Below are 16,478 nucleotides of genomic sequence, written 5' to 3'. Positions count from 1 at the left end.
AAACTGGACCAACATGAACAGATTAAGTGAAAAATGACTGAATATATTTAATTTTAATCCAAAATCTAACTACAGAGGAGGTGCCTTGTTACTGCACAATTTAGGAAAATTCTCAGGATGTTGGTGTAGGGGTTAGCGCTGGTTATTGATGAATTTAAATTGGCTGTAGTTATGAGGTAGATGAGGCGCTCTATGGTTAAATGTGGCTTGCAATATAAGCTGCTTGGTCAGTAAGACTAGAAAGTCATATAAATGTGAGTGCACTTGCATTATCTGTAGACTGAACTTCACACAACGTGGCAGACAGCAGCAGTCTGTGTGTGTCTGTGCAGCATTATACAGCTGACCTCAGCTCTGACCGTTTTCAGCAGCATTTCCTGGTTCGGCCATCACTACCACTGCTACAGTTTGTGTCCACTCCATCATTACCCAGTGGGTAATGACATCCAGCGTCAGACTGCAGGACGCTGGGGATACTAATCGTCACAGTGTTTGTCTCTCTGCTCCTCTGTGTGTGTCTGGCTTTTCTTCTCTGTCTTTGACTCCATCTCCTGTCTCGACTTCATCGTCACCCATTTTCACATCGCTGACGTAACTGCCACACACGGCTTCTTTTTGCTTTCATCACTAATTGTGAGCCCAAGTTTGAGTTTTCCGAAAACACTGTACACAGATAAATAGTGTCCTTTCATACATCACAGATTCAAGTTGTCGGTATTTGTTGTTTCATTCTCTCTTTCTCTTCCCTTTGTCTTCCTCTGCTCCGTGTCTTCTGGATTTATTGTAGTTCTTCCTCGGAAACCAGGTAAAGTGACGTCCGCTGCTGCGAGTGGACGTGTGAAAGCTGCTTCCCCGTTCTCCACTGAAGGAGTGCACCGCTTCCTGTTTCCGTATACTTGAAGAAAATACCGTTATGATACAGTAAATCTGTATTTATTTAATTTCACGTTTTCAAGGAAGAAGCACTCCTTTGTGGCTTTGCAACGTGTAAGCGGGTTTTGCCGTCCGCTCGTGTTTCTGCTGTGATTTGTTTGGTGTTGAGAGTGACAAATTGCACAATGCGAAGCTGGCGACAGTGACATGGCTGAAGGGGTAATTAGTGGTTCGGTGATATATAGTGTGCTTGGGACTGAAGCTGGGAAACAAATCAAGCTGCTTGGAGAGAGATCCAGAAAATTCCTTCTGTGCTGGTATCGCTTGGAGGTCTGCTAAGCTGGGCGGTTTGAAAAACAATAACATGTTAGAAAACTTCAAAGACTGAATATAAATACATGACTGATTTATATTGTGTGTTACGCTGCGTGGATATGAGTGGCTGGGTGAACTGGGCTGAGATCTGTAACTTCTGTCAGTGCATGGTTTTTCTGTCAGTGCATGGAGTAGAAACGATGCTCAGATTTGGTACTTGGGCTTCTTGGTGTGATGGTTGTAAATCTTTAGAAACCAAATGGTTGTTTTTACTCATTAATTTTTTTTTCCTGATTCCCTCTTCTGTTTCCACTCTTTTTGGCTCTTCTTCCCTCCGTTTTTATGTCACCTGCCCCAGTTTGGAGACTCTCAGCAGCTGCGTTTGGTGAGGATTTTGCGCAGCACGGTGATGGTGAGAGTCGGAGGAGGTTGGATGGCTCTAGACGAGTTTCTGGTCAAGAACGATCCATGCAGAGGTGAGCAAAGTGGACACACAAACAGATCAGCCTCCTCTCATTTATACACACAGACACGAGCCTGACCGATACTGGATTATGTTGGGGCTTTTTTTTAGGCATATTAGCACAATTTCAATTTGACACATGCATTTTTGATTGGAAAAAAGTAAAAATAAATAATAAAAAGTAAATAATTGGCAGTGAAAAATAATTATATTGATTAGTGTATACAACAAACTACAAATCATTGGAAATAATTCTGACAATACATTTTCACCTCATTTAAACTTAAATTAGATCTGCTTTGTTTTTAGCGTACATCTTATTCTTAGCTTTTATAATCAGAATTTGCTTTGGCAAACTTTTAAATTTATATGATTAACTTTCAGTTAGCACTCTACTGAACAACTTTTCATTATGTGTAGTGACAATTTTCAACATTTTATTTTTAGCTAAAACTTTTAATACACTATCTATACGTTAGCTTTGTGGCTAAGAAGTTTAACTGCAAATCGCGCTTTTAGCTAATAATTTATATAACTTTTTATTCCTGATTTTATTTAGAAACGTGTCAGTTATGATTAATACAATTTTTGATTCTTATATATTTTAAGCTAACTCAAACCATTAACTATAACTTTCAAGTTAGTAATTATGAACTTTTTACTCGTAGCTTTAGCTAGCATTAGCATTAGTAAACTGTTAGCTCGTACGTTAAGCTGATATTTTCCAGCTTCTCATTCCTACTTAAATCTTTTTGTAACCGTTTATCTCTTAACAGTTAACTCCTAACCACATGTGTTAATTAGTTTTTTAATTTAAATGTTTATCTGTTATGTTTAAGCAACAGTTTAAACTTCCATTAGGATTAGCTAACATTTTCCAACTTTATATTCATACTTTTATCTCTTTAGGTCCTTTGTCTGTCAGGTTTAGTTGACAATTTATTTTATCTCATGATTCTAACTGCTTTTACATATATTTTTTTTCATTTTTTAAAAACTTTTTAAAATCTGATTAGATCATTTATGCAGTTTTATTATTACTAAGTATCAGTTCTTTCTAGTTTAGCTTTAGTTGTAGGCTTTAGGTCTGAAAAGGATCTTTAAAAAAGCCTCATCATTAAAACTTGAAGCCATTTATGGGGACTAAGATGCTTTTTTAAATGAATGGGGCACCATCTTGAGAAAAAATATCCAGTGGTATATATCGGTCAGGCACAAGCACTTAGACACGATCACACCAAAGCAAACAAACCCTCAAAGATGTTTCTCAACATGTTTACAACGCCGAACACAAGTGGCTGAACGCAAACGGAGACAAAACACGAAATAAAGGACAAAACACACAAACCGATTCAAGTTTCTTTAGTTTTTCTGTCAGCAGGTGATGCAGTGAAGCGCTGCACCGTCTCATTTTTCTCTCCAGTGTTTTCTTCCAGTGACGTCGGTGTAATTGTTGTGCTCCTCGGAGTGGTGTTTCTCTCTCTCTCTCTCTGTCTCCATCTCTCTTCCCCAATCTGTCATTTCCCTCCGAGCCCATCCTCTGTCGATCCCAAAGGACTCCATCTTCATCATCATCTTATCTCGTCACATGTTTTATTTCTGTATACACACACGTCCTCTCATCGCCTCTCTCTGTTCATTCTTTCTTAAATAAAAAACGTAGTATTGCATGGTGCATGATCCTCAGTTTCTCTTTATTCCCTCCCTTTCTTTTTTCCCTCTCTCCCTTTTTTCTCTTTTCTCAGTGCAACATCCAGGAATAAAGATTCTCCGCTCCGATTCGAGTAGCTCCATCTCATCTCGTATAGGTTGGATTTCTCCTCTATCTCTCACGCTTTCTCTTAGCTGCCTGTATTTCCTCCGTCTGGTTTGGTTTTGATTGTTTTTTTGTGTTCCCCTGGGCTTCCACCTCTTTCTCTTCTTCTTCATTCTTTTTTTGTTGCTCTTATCTTTATCGTTCTCCCCTTTCTCTTCTTCTTCCTTGGTTTGGTGGTTTGGCCTTGTTGCTGTGCCTTGCTGACTGTGATCACCTGACTAACATTATGTCTCCCCACTGTTCCTCCCCTACTGTTGCTGCTGGCTCCAGCCCTGAAATCCTGATCTGTTCCCTTTTTCCAACACCTTTCAGGGGTCTCCGACACTCGTCCGGACCCCAAGAGTTCAGCTGTGTGTGTGTTTGTGTGTGTTTAGGGCTCGTGTGTATCTAAAGCTGTTTTTTAACAGATTGGTTAAACAGTCTTAGGATTGTGTGTGTGTGAGAGAGAGAGACTTTCTTCATTCCACTTCCAGCATGCAGTTATTTCACGTTGTCTCTTGTGTCTCTTAGTGACAGTCACTCCTGGCTATTTCTGCTGCCGAGGTATCTACACTTCCTCTCTGTCTCTCACTCACCATCCATTCGTCTCCATCTTTAACCACAGCTGTCCTCTGTGTGTGTCTATATATGTGTGTGTACGCGTGTGTGTGTGCTCTTTATAACCGTGGTCAGGTTTGTGCGTTGAAGGCATTCATGTCAGTCCCGTCTGTGTGGCACATGTTTGCGTCATGCTTTCCTCACTCACAGTAAAAAGCAGGATTTGGCCAACCCCCTGGTCTTTAGATGTAACTCGAGGTTTGGTGATTTTTACAAAGTAAATCCGTAAATAAGACATTATTGAGACAAGAAGAGAGCGTGTGAATAAACACAGAAAAAAATACAGCGGTCACTATGAGTACTGAGTAAAGACAGAGCTGCTCTTTTGTCTGCTTCGTAGAGAAGAACGTAAAAACTTGATTTGTAGGAGAAAAATATTGGTGTCTTAGACCTGGGCGTGGCCAGCCTGGGTTTCTAATAACGCTGGCTTTCCAACGCGGCTCCTTTAAATGTGATGGCTGGTTGGTGGGAGACACAATTACAGGGTGCACCTGGCTGGCTGGCTTTGAGGGGGGACATAATTACAGGGTGCACCCGTTTAATTGACTGGCCTTGCTATTCAGTTGCTCGGGACGAGCTAGCTGCAGCCCTCCTCTCCTCCTTCTTCTTTTAAAGATTTTTTTCCACTCTTTTCTTTCACTCCATTTCTCCTCCACTCTGAATCTGTGTCTTCTCTCCCTCTCTTTCTTTCTGTATTTATTTGTTCTCTCTTGAACCCTCCCGTTGTCCTCGGTCTCTCCACTCTCTCTTTTTGTGGCTGGCTTCTCCAGGCTTGCTGTTGTCTGCTGGGGCTGCTGCACCACTTTTTGTCCAAGAATGCCGCTGAGTGTTTTTTGAAGACGGGAGAAACCCTGAATCTCTGGGTTCTCTCCTGCTAAGCATAAACCAGGCATGACCCCCACATGTATTTATACACAATCTGTGTGTATACAGCAGAGCTGAGATGCTCCTTTGCAGCAAGAAGTGAAAAACTATTTGAGAAAATCTTGTTGACAAACAGCATAAGAGCAGCTGCACTTTGCTTCCGGCGCGCTCAGACGATTTTAAGCAGATACGCAACGAAAGTGTGGCGCTCAGTCGCAGTTTGCAGATTATGAGCAGAGACACGTGCTGTTGCTTAAGGAGTTATTTAAGGAGGAGTCTTTCACTTTTATATGTGATCTATAGAATAGTCTATCAGTCTTATTTCTCTGTTTACAGCATCAGGAAGCAGCGAGTGGGCTGCTGTCAGTACCTGTAAAGTTTGCTCATACACGTGTTACGAAGCATGCGTGCTGGACTGTTTCTTAGCCACACAATTAAACTACCTGTTTATTCAGTTTTATTTTTTTGGCATAAACATTACAATTCCAACAATATTGATAGTTTCCCTTTATTTCATAAATGATGTATCAAACTGATTTGCAATGTGGCCCCCTGCTGGGTGAGAACAGTACTGCAGGTGGGCCTCAAGAAGTTATTTACAATAAAGGAAAATAAGTTTGAAATAACCACGAAGTTTTATAGTCTTTCTCTGAAGCAATGGCATTGTGTCTCCGAACTCGTGTCCACCAGTGTCGAGGACTAGCTGACTTTCGTTGCGTATCACAGTAATTAATTTGCTCCCACCTTTGCACTCAAACAAAACACACCCCTCGCTCGCCTCCCACCTTAAAAATGACTCAACCGAAGTGCACTTAACAGTCCCTCAGTCCCCGAAACCCCACCCAACCAAACACCTGCTCTGCTCACGCGCACTCTCAAAGAAACATGCACCGACTCTGACGTCTGCAGCCAAGGAAGCACTGACTTTCTCCCTCACTCTGCTCGCTCCCTCTGCCGCCCCCTGCTGGAGGAAACCTCCGAGCCGACTCGAACTCAGACTCATTGTTCCCTTCCCTGTCCGTCTCTTTATGTCCAGCTCGAGGTCGCACCAACCTGGAGCTAAGGGAGAAGTTCATCCTTCCTGAAGGAGCGTCTCAGGGTCTGGCCGCCTTCCGGTCCCGGGGCCGTCGCTCCAAGCCGGGCTCTCGGAACGCCTCGCCCACCCGCTCCTCTTCCTCGGCCTCCCACAGCGGAGCTTCCCTCCCCTCTGCTCCCTCTGCCCCGGCCACCCCGACGGCTTCTGCATCATCCAGGGTAAGGTTTTTCCCTCGAGTCATTACACAGCATTAATGACAGAGCAGGGATATAAGCACTGAGTAATAAACATTTACAGTAAATTTAGAACTAATAGTGGTTTAAAAGTTGGTTTTGTAACACTTTCAAGTAATATTCAAAATACTAGAAAATATGGTTAAACACACATCTGATACTATTATAGGAAATGAAACTTATTATTACTTGATCAAGTTATCTACCCAAAACATCAAAAGCCTTGAATCCCACTGCACATGCTGAAATGTGCTTGTTACTTAAAAGCGAAGATTCTGCCTGAAGTGTAGAAGTGCCCTCGACCTAAAGATATAAAAGATAGCCTTGGCAGTATGAAGTCAGTTTTCAGACGTAGTAAACGTAGCGTTGATCTTACTGAGAAATTAAGGAACACTGTCAGACACGCCTTAAAGCATGCCCTACTTTAACCACCTGTTTTATTCTGGTTAGGGAATGTCAAGAAAAACAAAAGCAATTTTTGCTATATATTACTTAATAACTTTGGTGTAATATGAAAAGGACGCTCTTTGTCAGTAGGAAAGTCCAAAATTTATGCTTTCAAATTGTTCAGAGCTGGCTGGTCGGCTTTTGCAAGGAGTCTCCCCCTAGAGCAGGGGTGGGGAACTCCAGGCCTCAAGGGCCGTGTCCTCCAGGTTTTAAATATCTGTGTTACGTCCCTCTGCAGCATCTAATCTGCTCAGTGTGTTCAGCTGGTGCTAATTGGCCACACCTAGTCAGGTGTGGATAAAAGCATACCTGAGGCAAGCTTCCCGGGGAGCTCACTTGTCTTTGCCTTGGTGGCACCAGCCATTTTAGCCGACCTGATATTCCATTTTAAGACAAAACCTCTGTTCACCTACACTCTGGTATTCGTCTCCTTCTCTATGTTGCGGCTTTGAGCCGGGTCGTAACAATCTGCCTGTGTCAACTCACCTGAATCAAATGATTAGTTCATTATTGGCCTCTGGAGAACTTCAAGACATGTTGAGGAGGTATTTTAAATCAGTTGTGTTCAAGCTGTGATCAAGGACGCATCTAAAACCTGCAGGACACTGGGCCTTGAGGCCTGGAGTTCCCCGACCCCTTCCCTAGAGACATGGTTCCATGTTTTTACACCACCAGAGCACCTCAGCCTCTTACAGTTTATATCTGGAAAAAATTAGAAATGCTCAAGTACCAGGATTTGAAAAAGGGGGAAAAATGCAAAGACTTGTAAAAAAGGATGTTATCTGACTTTTGCAAAAATCTTAAACTGGTGTAATATTCCTTTACTGGAAGATGGAAAACACGTATTCTAGATGAAAGTTATGATTTTTGTAGCTCACACACACACACACACACACACACACACACACACACACACACAGTCTTTCATGCTCATCTTCTGTTGTGTGTTGGAGTGTTTGTTAAATAGAAACATCGTCATTGTCAGGACAAACAGACCATTGTTATTTCTTAGTGTCGTCATCTGATGTCAGTGATGTTTCTGTTTGTCATGTGAACGCTGTGTGTGTGTGTGAGGTGGTGCACATTTGTAACTGTGTGTTTTTATGCTTTGTAACATAGTTGATTTGTTGTCATCCTCCTGTTGTTGTTGTCAGAAATCACCGCATCCCTAACTGTGAAATTTTATGTTTTGTTCTTTTTTCTTTCATCTTTTTGCCTTTTCCCCACGTTCCTCTTATTCAACCCTGCTAACCTCGCTGCAAACGTGTCCTTCCTGCATTGATGGGGTCTCTCTTTATGGGAAAAAAAAATGAATGATCCACTCTTACACATTAATCTGCTGCGCTGAACTGTCCATCCAATGCCCCCACACCTCCTCCCCACACCCCCTCCTTCATTTGCTTCTTCCCTATGCTGCTTTGCTCTCCTCCACCCTTCCTTCCTTCCTTGCTTCCCTTCCTCCCTTCAGTCGTCCCATACTCACTCGCGTGACTATGCCAAGCCCTGGCTGGCACACAGTAAAACTCCAACGCCAACCAAGTGCCACTGCTGCCCAGATCTCGGTCACAGCCACACCGCTCCTGGGCACGAGGTAACACACCCACCCACCCAACCAACTCCCCTGCCCCACCCGACCCCACTCCACTGAACGCGCTAATGCACTAATGCACACTTGCAGGTGCTCTCACATGGGAAGCTTTACTTTGGCTGGGGTGATTTTGAGCTTTGCTTGAATTGTTTTGTTTTTTTTGTATCAAAATAGGAGAATAAGGATAAAACCTGCACAGTTTAGTGCATTTATTTATCATTTCTCAGCTGAGTCGCTTCATTTCTTTAACTGAAATGACAGTAAAATTATTATTTTGTGGCTTTTAACTCTTGATTAGATAAAATCAAGTTGATGAGATATCCTTGGTATTTAAAAAAGAGCAAATAATAAAGAAGAAAATTAAAGGACTAATCAGCAGATTTATTCCATATAGTTTCATGTGGTCACATAGTTTTATAAACACATACCTTCACAATTAATAGTAGTGTTTAATATAGTGTTCATATGTTGTTGGTGTTTTTGTGTTTAACACGTTTCTTTGTGTTGTTTATTATTTATTTGTAGATCTGTTTTTGTTCATGTCATGTGGATGTGATATGTTGTGTTAAATCCCCTGTGTGTGTGTCTGTGTGTGTGTCTAAAGTGATAACAATAAAATTATCCTCAGCTGACGCCTGCCATGTGCTCCTGCAGGGGGCGCCATCTGGGTCCAAGTTAAAGAGACCGACCTTCCACTCGAGCCGAGGCTCGCTAACCGGGGAGAACGGTGGAACGACGCACACCAGCAAACCATCGCGGACGGGTGAGACGCCAGCCATGTGTCCTGGCTACTGTAGACACGTTATCTGCTTCATTAAGGAAGACCTGCTAATTGCAAGCTCTATATTTTTATTCATTAACTCTACTAGATTAGCTTTGCATGACTCACAGTTCAAAGTAAGCCCCTGTCCCTGCTAAGACTTACCAGAAGGAGGTTTGATTGTAAAGTGGGTGGGGCTTCTCTCCTTACATGCAGGGCAGATTTTAAAATTCCTACTTCTGTGACCAACAGACGTCAGCGAATGTGTAAATTCACAGCCAATTCACAGCATTGTTGCTGCTGAGATATTTACTCTCGGATAACTGAATTCAGTTCTACTCATAAATTTGTGTCAACATCTGAGACTAAAACGTAAAAGTGACAAAAACTGCAGTTCCTCTAACGGCCACTTGGAGGCCGTCCCTCGAAGTGAGTTAGCCTCCATACACTCCAGGGTTAAAATGTCCAGCGTTACAGCAGAAAGAAACATGAGTCATGGTTTTCCCCTTCATGGCAGCTGTTCACGGAGTGATTTATGTTGTGAAGTCACCTGTTGATGTTGTAGACTAATTATTTCGGTAACTTCTGCAGAATTTTAACGCGGTTATATGTCTAATAATAATAGCTTAATTGCACTAATAGGCCATGTCCAAAAGGTTTGTGCACAGGTTGTTACTGAGAGTGAAATACTAGTATTTTATTTGCTTGTTAAGATTCATTATCAGGTGTCTGTGTCTAGTCCATAAATTAAGCTTACAAACCAGGCTAGCTACTGTTAGCCAACAGTCTGCAGCAGTCTGCCCTTTCGTACAAATATGGGTACTCTGACCCCACAAAAAGCCAAGATGATGACAGCTGTGGTTGAAGCTCAAAGAAGATTCACAAACCACTGGGTGACATCAAAGAGGCTGCGTCTATCTTGCATATGCAGTCTGTGGTCTCGGCCAACCCGCAGACATGGCAGCCTCCACAGCCACAGTGCTGCAAACTAAATGTGAATCTGCACAAATGCATGCTCTGCTTTTGTCAGCACATCTTTACTGTCTTTTTTTTTCTCTTGCTTCCCTCTTTTCTCCTGTTAGATCCCAAGCGAGGGGGGTCCACAGCCAGCGGTCCCACCAGCCGAGCCGGCAGCCGAGCCGGCAGCAGGGCCAGCAGTCGCCGTGGCAGCGACGCCTCAGACGCATCAGAGCTCCACGACGCTCGGTCCGTCTGCTCTGACACTTCAGATACCCCGCGACGACCGGGCGGTGGGGCCAAACCCTCCAAGATCCCCACCATCTCCAAGAAGACGCCCAGCCCAAAAACCCCAGGGTCTGCGAAGAAATAAACCCACCCACAGAGAAACTGGAGGAACTCGCAGTGGGTGGGCCACTATTATCTGCCATTTTGGGTGTACCAGCGTCACTCTGAGCATCCATCCATAGGGCTTGTCTAGAATGTGTGCACTATGACTGATACTTTCCAGGAGAAAGAAGGAGGTGGATGAGCTGAGTGAATCTCCGTCTCGTTCTTTCCCCAGCCGACTGAAAACCTGCACAAGAGGAGAAGATTCTGGTCTGGCGGTCTCAGGCCAGAGTCTGTGGGGTGAAAAAAAAAGACTGTTCCCCTTTAAGAAGCGACCCCAGTTTGCCTTCCAGTCTCCTGCTTCGTCTTTCAGAAGTTCCCCACCAGCGAGGAACCAAACACAGACCGACCCGATGTGATGCTGCCTTACTTTGTGTTACAAACTCCTGTCCCGATCAGACACGCAAACACACATTTTAACACAGAGCCGGTGCAGGGAGTGGGACACGCCGCCACCGCCGCCGCCACAGCTACAAAAACAAAAAAAGCTCAAGTGGCATTCAGGAAAAAAAAAAAAAAAAAAGAAGGAATTTGTGGGTTATTATTTTGGCTTGTGGGCCAGATGCCTCAGCGATGAGTTAAAAAAGAAAATATGCAACGACTGCCATGTCGCTTCCCCTGCGTTGGTTGGCGAGAAAAAGAGTCACCTCAGCAGATCTACGGAGGCGGGAAACGCTGTCTGGCTCCCACAGCGGCCAACCTCAGACTCGGAGGATCGGCGGTGGCGCTGCTGCAGCTGAGGGCAAACTCTCACACACTCAAACGCCGCAGAGCCGACTCCTCCCGACCGCTGGAACGTTAAGACGGGCCTCGCGGGTGTGCGTCTCGGCGGTTTTGTCACATGTCCGCGTTACAATCCGACACACACAGAAATAAGAAATCACAAACTGGCAATAGAGAGGACTGTTTTTTTGGCGACACACTCAACTAACAGCACATTACTGACAATACACGACACGCGTAACCTGACGTAAACGAGCGCGTTCGCAGAGTCCGACAACCAGCATGCACTAATTGTCTCTTCCTCTGCAGCCCAGCAGCACATACGCACACTCAAAACTCAAAAGGTGTGTGTGCGCATGTGTGTGTCGCGTGTGTCTTTCTTATAGGAAAGAATAAAGGTCAATGACTTGAGTCACTGTATGCAAACGTTTAATTTGCGAATGTCTTTTTGTTTTTTTTCTTCTCGTTGTTTTCTGGTTAATTTATAATCCAGTTTTGTTTTCTAGCTTGAGAGAAAGATCTATTTATTTTTCACGTCATATCACCGTTGGCAGAGAGTGATTTAGTATTATGGTGAAAGTTTTTTTCTCTTTTTTTTTTTTTTTTGTTTGTACCGAGAAGATGCCCACTCCGCTGTTTCGACGTGATCTGTGTGTAACGTGTGTTTCTACTCTGTTGTAACATGACATCATTCACTAGATCGCTGATTCTAGTGGCAGCCTTTTTGTTACATTTTCTTTAAAGCTAATGACTACAGTTTTCCTGACCACGACCAAAGGGGGTTGCCCTTCATGTGTAGAGAGAACTACAAATATGAATGACAGGGGACCTGGGCTGAGCGGACCAATGAGAGCGGGCGTCCTCCCTCGTGTCCCTCCCCAGCGTCTCTTCTTCTAGTCTTTTTTTTTTCTTTCCAAATGCTCCGTCTTTGGCGGGGCTCGAGTTTGTCTCTGTGTTATCTCGGTGTAAGAGATGAAGTTTATGAAAACTAATGAATTTACAATAAGGAAGAAGAAGAAGACATCCTAAGGTGATTTTTATTTATTTATTGTCTCTCTGAGGGGGGAGGGATCGGGAGACGAGTCCACCACCTTTTGATGCTGTGCTACTCTGTGTGATAAGAACATGGAGGGAGGGGAGGGGGTGTTGCTACGAGTCACTTGTGTAAAATTAAAACAACAAAAAAAAACTAAAATTATAAACAATTTTTTTGTTCTGTTTTTGTATTAAAATTATGCTTGCAGTAAAACCTCTTGTCTTTTGCATCTGTGTGTGTAAGAGCAGCCGAGTTTGATGTGTGAATGTGAGCTGAAGCACACACAACTTATTAGTTATTATTAATATAAGCAAGAGTTCACCGGTCCCAACAACTCCAACCTGAACTGAAGCCCTGATTTATGCACCAGGTCAGGGGCATCAAACATGTGGCTCATGTGCATCAGTAGATGACTTTGCTGTAAATTTCAGACTTTGCGATCATAAATCATAGAAAATTCTCAGTGCTCTGCTTTTCTGTGTTCTAATGCATGAACTACACAAAACACCTTTAAAGGTGTTTCCTGATCTCTACGAGGTATTTAAATCTTATCCAAAGTCCTAGAAGCAACACTAATATGTGTGTGTTCACTTATTTAAAGCATTAAACATCTAAATGATCTTTAATGATCATCCGTACATAAAGGTTTCACGTTTATGATCACTGGATGAACCTGATTTAAAAGCTGCCCCAAAATAAGGTTTTAGTTGGAGGTTATTCTGCTAGCACCAGATCTGCCCCACTGCACAACTGAGCTGGGATGTTTGAGTGCCAGGACTCTCTCATAGCTCTGGTCATAAAGAAATAAGAGCCATACTGTTGTTAAGGGCAAGAGTACTCTGATCATTTGATCTGTAAACAGGCAGTTTATTAAATCTGCTCCCAAAATACCTCTTTACACTACAACAGGGTATTAAACTTGTGGCCTAGGGACCACTTGCGGCCTTTATATTAACCTGAAGAAATGTAATGCAATTTGGCCCCAGAAGTAACTTTTTTTTTTATCAGGGAGGATTAGTGTGTTGTTGAGTGCAATGTTAAAATAAAGTCTTTAAAAGTAAAAAATGATTTGATATGAAGGCAACATGAGCAGCGAGCACAAACATGCTGAGGGATTGGCCGTGTTAGTTCAGTGAGAGAGTCCAAAACTAACGTGTGCACTTATGTCTGCATTTTTATTTTGTTAAATACAAACAAATTTATAGCAGAAGTGCTGCCACGTGTCTGGCCAGAAAGAGTAGCCATTGGTTTATTTAGTAGTTCAATGAAAAGCTTCAGTTAGTTAAGAATGAGTTTGCAGTTTTGTGTTGTTACACAATATTTTAAAAATTAACAAAAAACAAAACACTAGATTTTTGGAAATATTTGTGGGAGTTTTCTTGTTTGTTTGGGGTCTTTTTGTACTGCATGAACAATGAGGTGACCGTGCCAGCAGTGGCTCACAGCTCATTGAAGTTCGAGACCCCTGCACTGCAAGAATGGAAGCCGTGTGGCTTTTATGCATGGCTTTAACTAGCCCTGCCCACCTAAATTCAAACTCCCAAAGACCAGAGAGTCAGATACTCCTGCACTGAATGAGTGGCCATTTAAAAAAAACTAACTGCACTCGATAAATGGATAATATTTCTTCATTTACATGATATTAAAAATGAAAGTCTGCTGATTTTGTGAGATGGGTAGCATCACTTGGTCAGTTAGGAGTATTTTTGTGAGTACATTGACTTTTTTTCAGGTCTTAAAGTGATGTTTCCAGCTTGTTTTCCTTGTTTTTTGTTATCATTAGTTTTTATTTAAGGAGTTCTAGTCTAATTAATGGAAAAGGCCTTTATGTCTCCCCTTTCTCTGGTTTGCATGTGCGTGCCCACACTCACTCACTCATGCAGACAGCGGCCCACAGACACCGGACATTTTTAGGTAATTACGCTGTTACAGATAAGGGCACGCCCGACTGGATCGTCTCTTCTGTACACGACGAGTCGCTAACCCCAGGGGAGGAGGTGGTGGAGTAAGTAATCTCAATAATCTGAGCTCCCTCCTCTCGGTCCTGATGTGTTTCTTGTCGTGTTCGAGCTCTCCAGTTTGTGTCGGTGTGAGACGGCGATGGAGGATTTGAAAATAACTCCGTCCTGTTTATTTGGTGGTTCCACCGGAGATGATGAGGTCTGAGTCCACCCTCTGCAGCTGTGTGTACACTCACACTCGCACTCCTCTCATTTTCTGTCCACTCTCAATCCATCAACGCCCGTCCTGCCTGCAGTCCATCTGTCATCCCAGACTGCTCCCTCTGATGACAGTCCTCGCTCTGTTCCACCACTTCTGTCTCGCAGGAATGTCATTTTTCATTTATGCTGGGTTTGTATGGTTTTGAGGGCACTCGGGCACATTTTTTTCCCTCTCTCTCCTCTTTAACTCCCTGTTTGTTCTTTCACCTCCGCCTCTTCATCTCCTCTCACTCCTCTCCCCTTTATCTCTCCAGACGAGGCTTCCATAAAGTTGCAGATGTGAAGAGCAAAAGAAAACAAAATGGGGCAGAGCGTTAATTCCTGGCATTTGGGACTCGCCCTTTCGGCCAGGACAGAATGAACCGTGGTCACTTTGGTTTGGTCAGTGTTATTCATGCCTTTCAAAGTGACCGCAAGTACCAGGCCGCTTTGAAGCAAAGAGTACACAAACACGAGCTGGCACAGGCCTCACTACTATATTTGAGTCACTTCTTCCCTCCAAGTCTTTTTGGTTTAGAGTCGCACACATGCACACAGTGTGTTTGCATTAGGCCTGCTGCACGACAGGCTCCGTGAACTAATGAATAGCTTAACGGGAAACCTGCAGCTTCAGAAAAAAGCAGACTTATGTTAGACGTTAATTCTGAGCCAAGATAACAGCAATGTTGGAGATTTTAGAGCTTTGAAACTGGCAACAGAGGAAAAGAAACATTCATCCAACTCACAGAAGTGAACTGAACGGATTCAAGTTTAAATAAAATGCAGTGGAAACTGAGGGTATAACAGCAAGGTTTGCCTGTAAACATGGATTATGGGTTCATACATCTATATTTGCTGAGATCTTTTTAGAGTTCACCCTTCATGCTTTCCAGATAAACCAAGTAAACCTTTCAGAGGCTTAATCTTTTTAATTTGTGACGATGTCTCAACTTGAAGCCTTTGTGGGACACTGCCCACCCCGCCATCGTGAGACTTACTAAGATCATGTGGGTCTAGATGTGAGTGGCGACTGAATTGTCCAGAAAATGATCTCAAGACAGCCCGTTCTCACTCCCGAGGCGTAACATGCCGACGTTTTGTGACGTCCCGCGGCGTTACTGAGGGACGCGAAAGGAGACCTTCGGCGTTCTTATGGTACGCGGCGGGTTATGGCTGAAATCCAGTGCAATGACGCTCCTGCGGTAATAGACGTTCCAGCCCTGTATTCCAGCCCTAAACCTAACCTTATCCCTAGCCCTAACCATAACCATAACCTTTTTTCTGAGCTTAACCAGGGCTTTAATGATGTTAAATAGCGTGTTTCTAAGCGATTTGAAGAAAAAGAGCGAACATGTGTAGATTGTGTCCATACGGTTCTCATGTTTCCTCATTTTTCCGAGGTCGTCATTCAGGAACGTGGTGGGTAGCCGAAAACGTAACATGTTGACGATTTGTCACCTAGCGTAAAATGTTACGCTTTGGGAGTGAGAACGTGTTGGTATGGTGGGTGTCTGATAGTTGGTGTTGTCAACCACCACCTCTCTTCGCTCACTCTGTCAAACTATCTGCCTTCTTGGTCCAAACTGTGAAGATTAGCATCCTCTAACGAGTGTCCTTTCTCCTTTAGGTGCTAAGTTGGCCTTGGGTCACGTGACCCTTAATGACTCACAAGATTACAGGGTGGGCCAACAACTCTCAGGACCACCTCCCACGCCCTTATGACTCTCCATCAGGTTGTAAATCTCTTGGACGAGAGGTGAGACGTCTTCGTGAACCACAAAGTTGTCCAGCTGCCGTCATTTTAACTATTTAAGACGACCATGGCCTGGATGACTGAGAAGCTTTGATTTTATACAGTTTTTAGTTTGAGTTTGTAGAGCCGGCCTCACGTGGCCATGAGAGGAAATGCGGTTTTTGGCACTTTCATTACAGTCATTATTCGTCCGTTGTTTTTGTTGAAAAAGAGCCAAAAAAACAGAATCCATCAGCGAAAACTAAAATAGGGTATCATTTTATTCGCAGGTGTATTTAAAGTTAACTTGTTGCTAACTTCTAAAAAGGTTTATTTTTTAAACGTTGCCTTTTTGTCTTGATATTATTATTTTACGACCTTTCCGTCAGTTTGGCGTCTCTGTGCAGGGTTACACGTGTAAAGAATTGCTTCTCCCTGACTTCCTGA

At 43.3% G+C, this 16,478-nt stretch overlaps 1 protein-coding gene across 1 annotated transcript in view; it reads left to right on the top strand.

The window, feature by feature from the left end:
* macf1a (microtubule actin crosslinking factor 1a) overlaps positions 1-12,311 on the top strand; it is a 115,457-nt gene extending 103,146 nt beyond the window's left edge. The window contains exons 95-102 of the mRNA XM_087835198.1: positions 788-805; positions 1,547-1,664; positions 3,397-3,459; positions 3,978-4,010; positions 5,965-6,182; positions 8,113-8,235; positions 8,887-8,995; positions 10,075-12,311. Coding sequence (XP_087691324.1) covers positions 788-805; positions 1,547-1,664; positions 3,397-3,459; positions 3,978-4,010; positions 5,965-6,182; positions 8,113-8,235; positions 8,887-8,995; positions 10,075-10,322 — 930 coding nt within the window. The 3' untranslated portion in view covers positions 10,323-12,311. The remainder of the gene's footprint in view (positions 1-787; positions 806-1,546; positions 1,665-3,396; positions 3,460-3,977; positions 4,011-5,964; positions 6,183-8,112; positions 8,236-8,886; positions 8,996-10,074) is intronic.
* The last annotated feature ends 4,167 nt before the right edge of the window (positions 12,312-16,478 follow it).

Source organism: Neolamprologus brichardi, chromosome 22 (genome assembly GCF_056152115.1).
Source record: "Neolamprologus brichardi isolate AB-2024 chromosome 22, ASM5615211v1, whole genome shotgun sequence".
Lineage (NCBI taxonomy): Eukaryota > Metazoa > Chordata > Actinopteri > Cichliformes > Cichlidae > Neolamprologus > Neolamprologus brichardi.
This window is presented reverse-complemented; position numbering and strand designations above follow the sequence as displayed.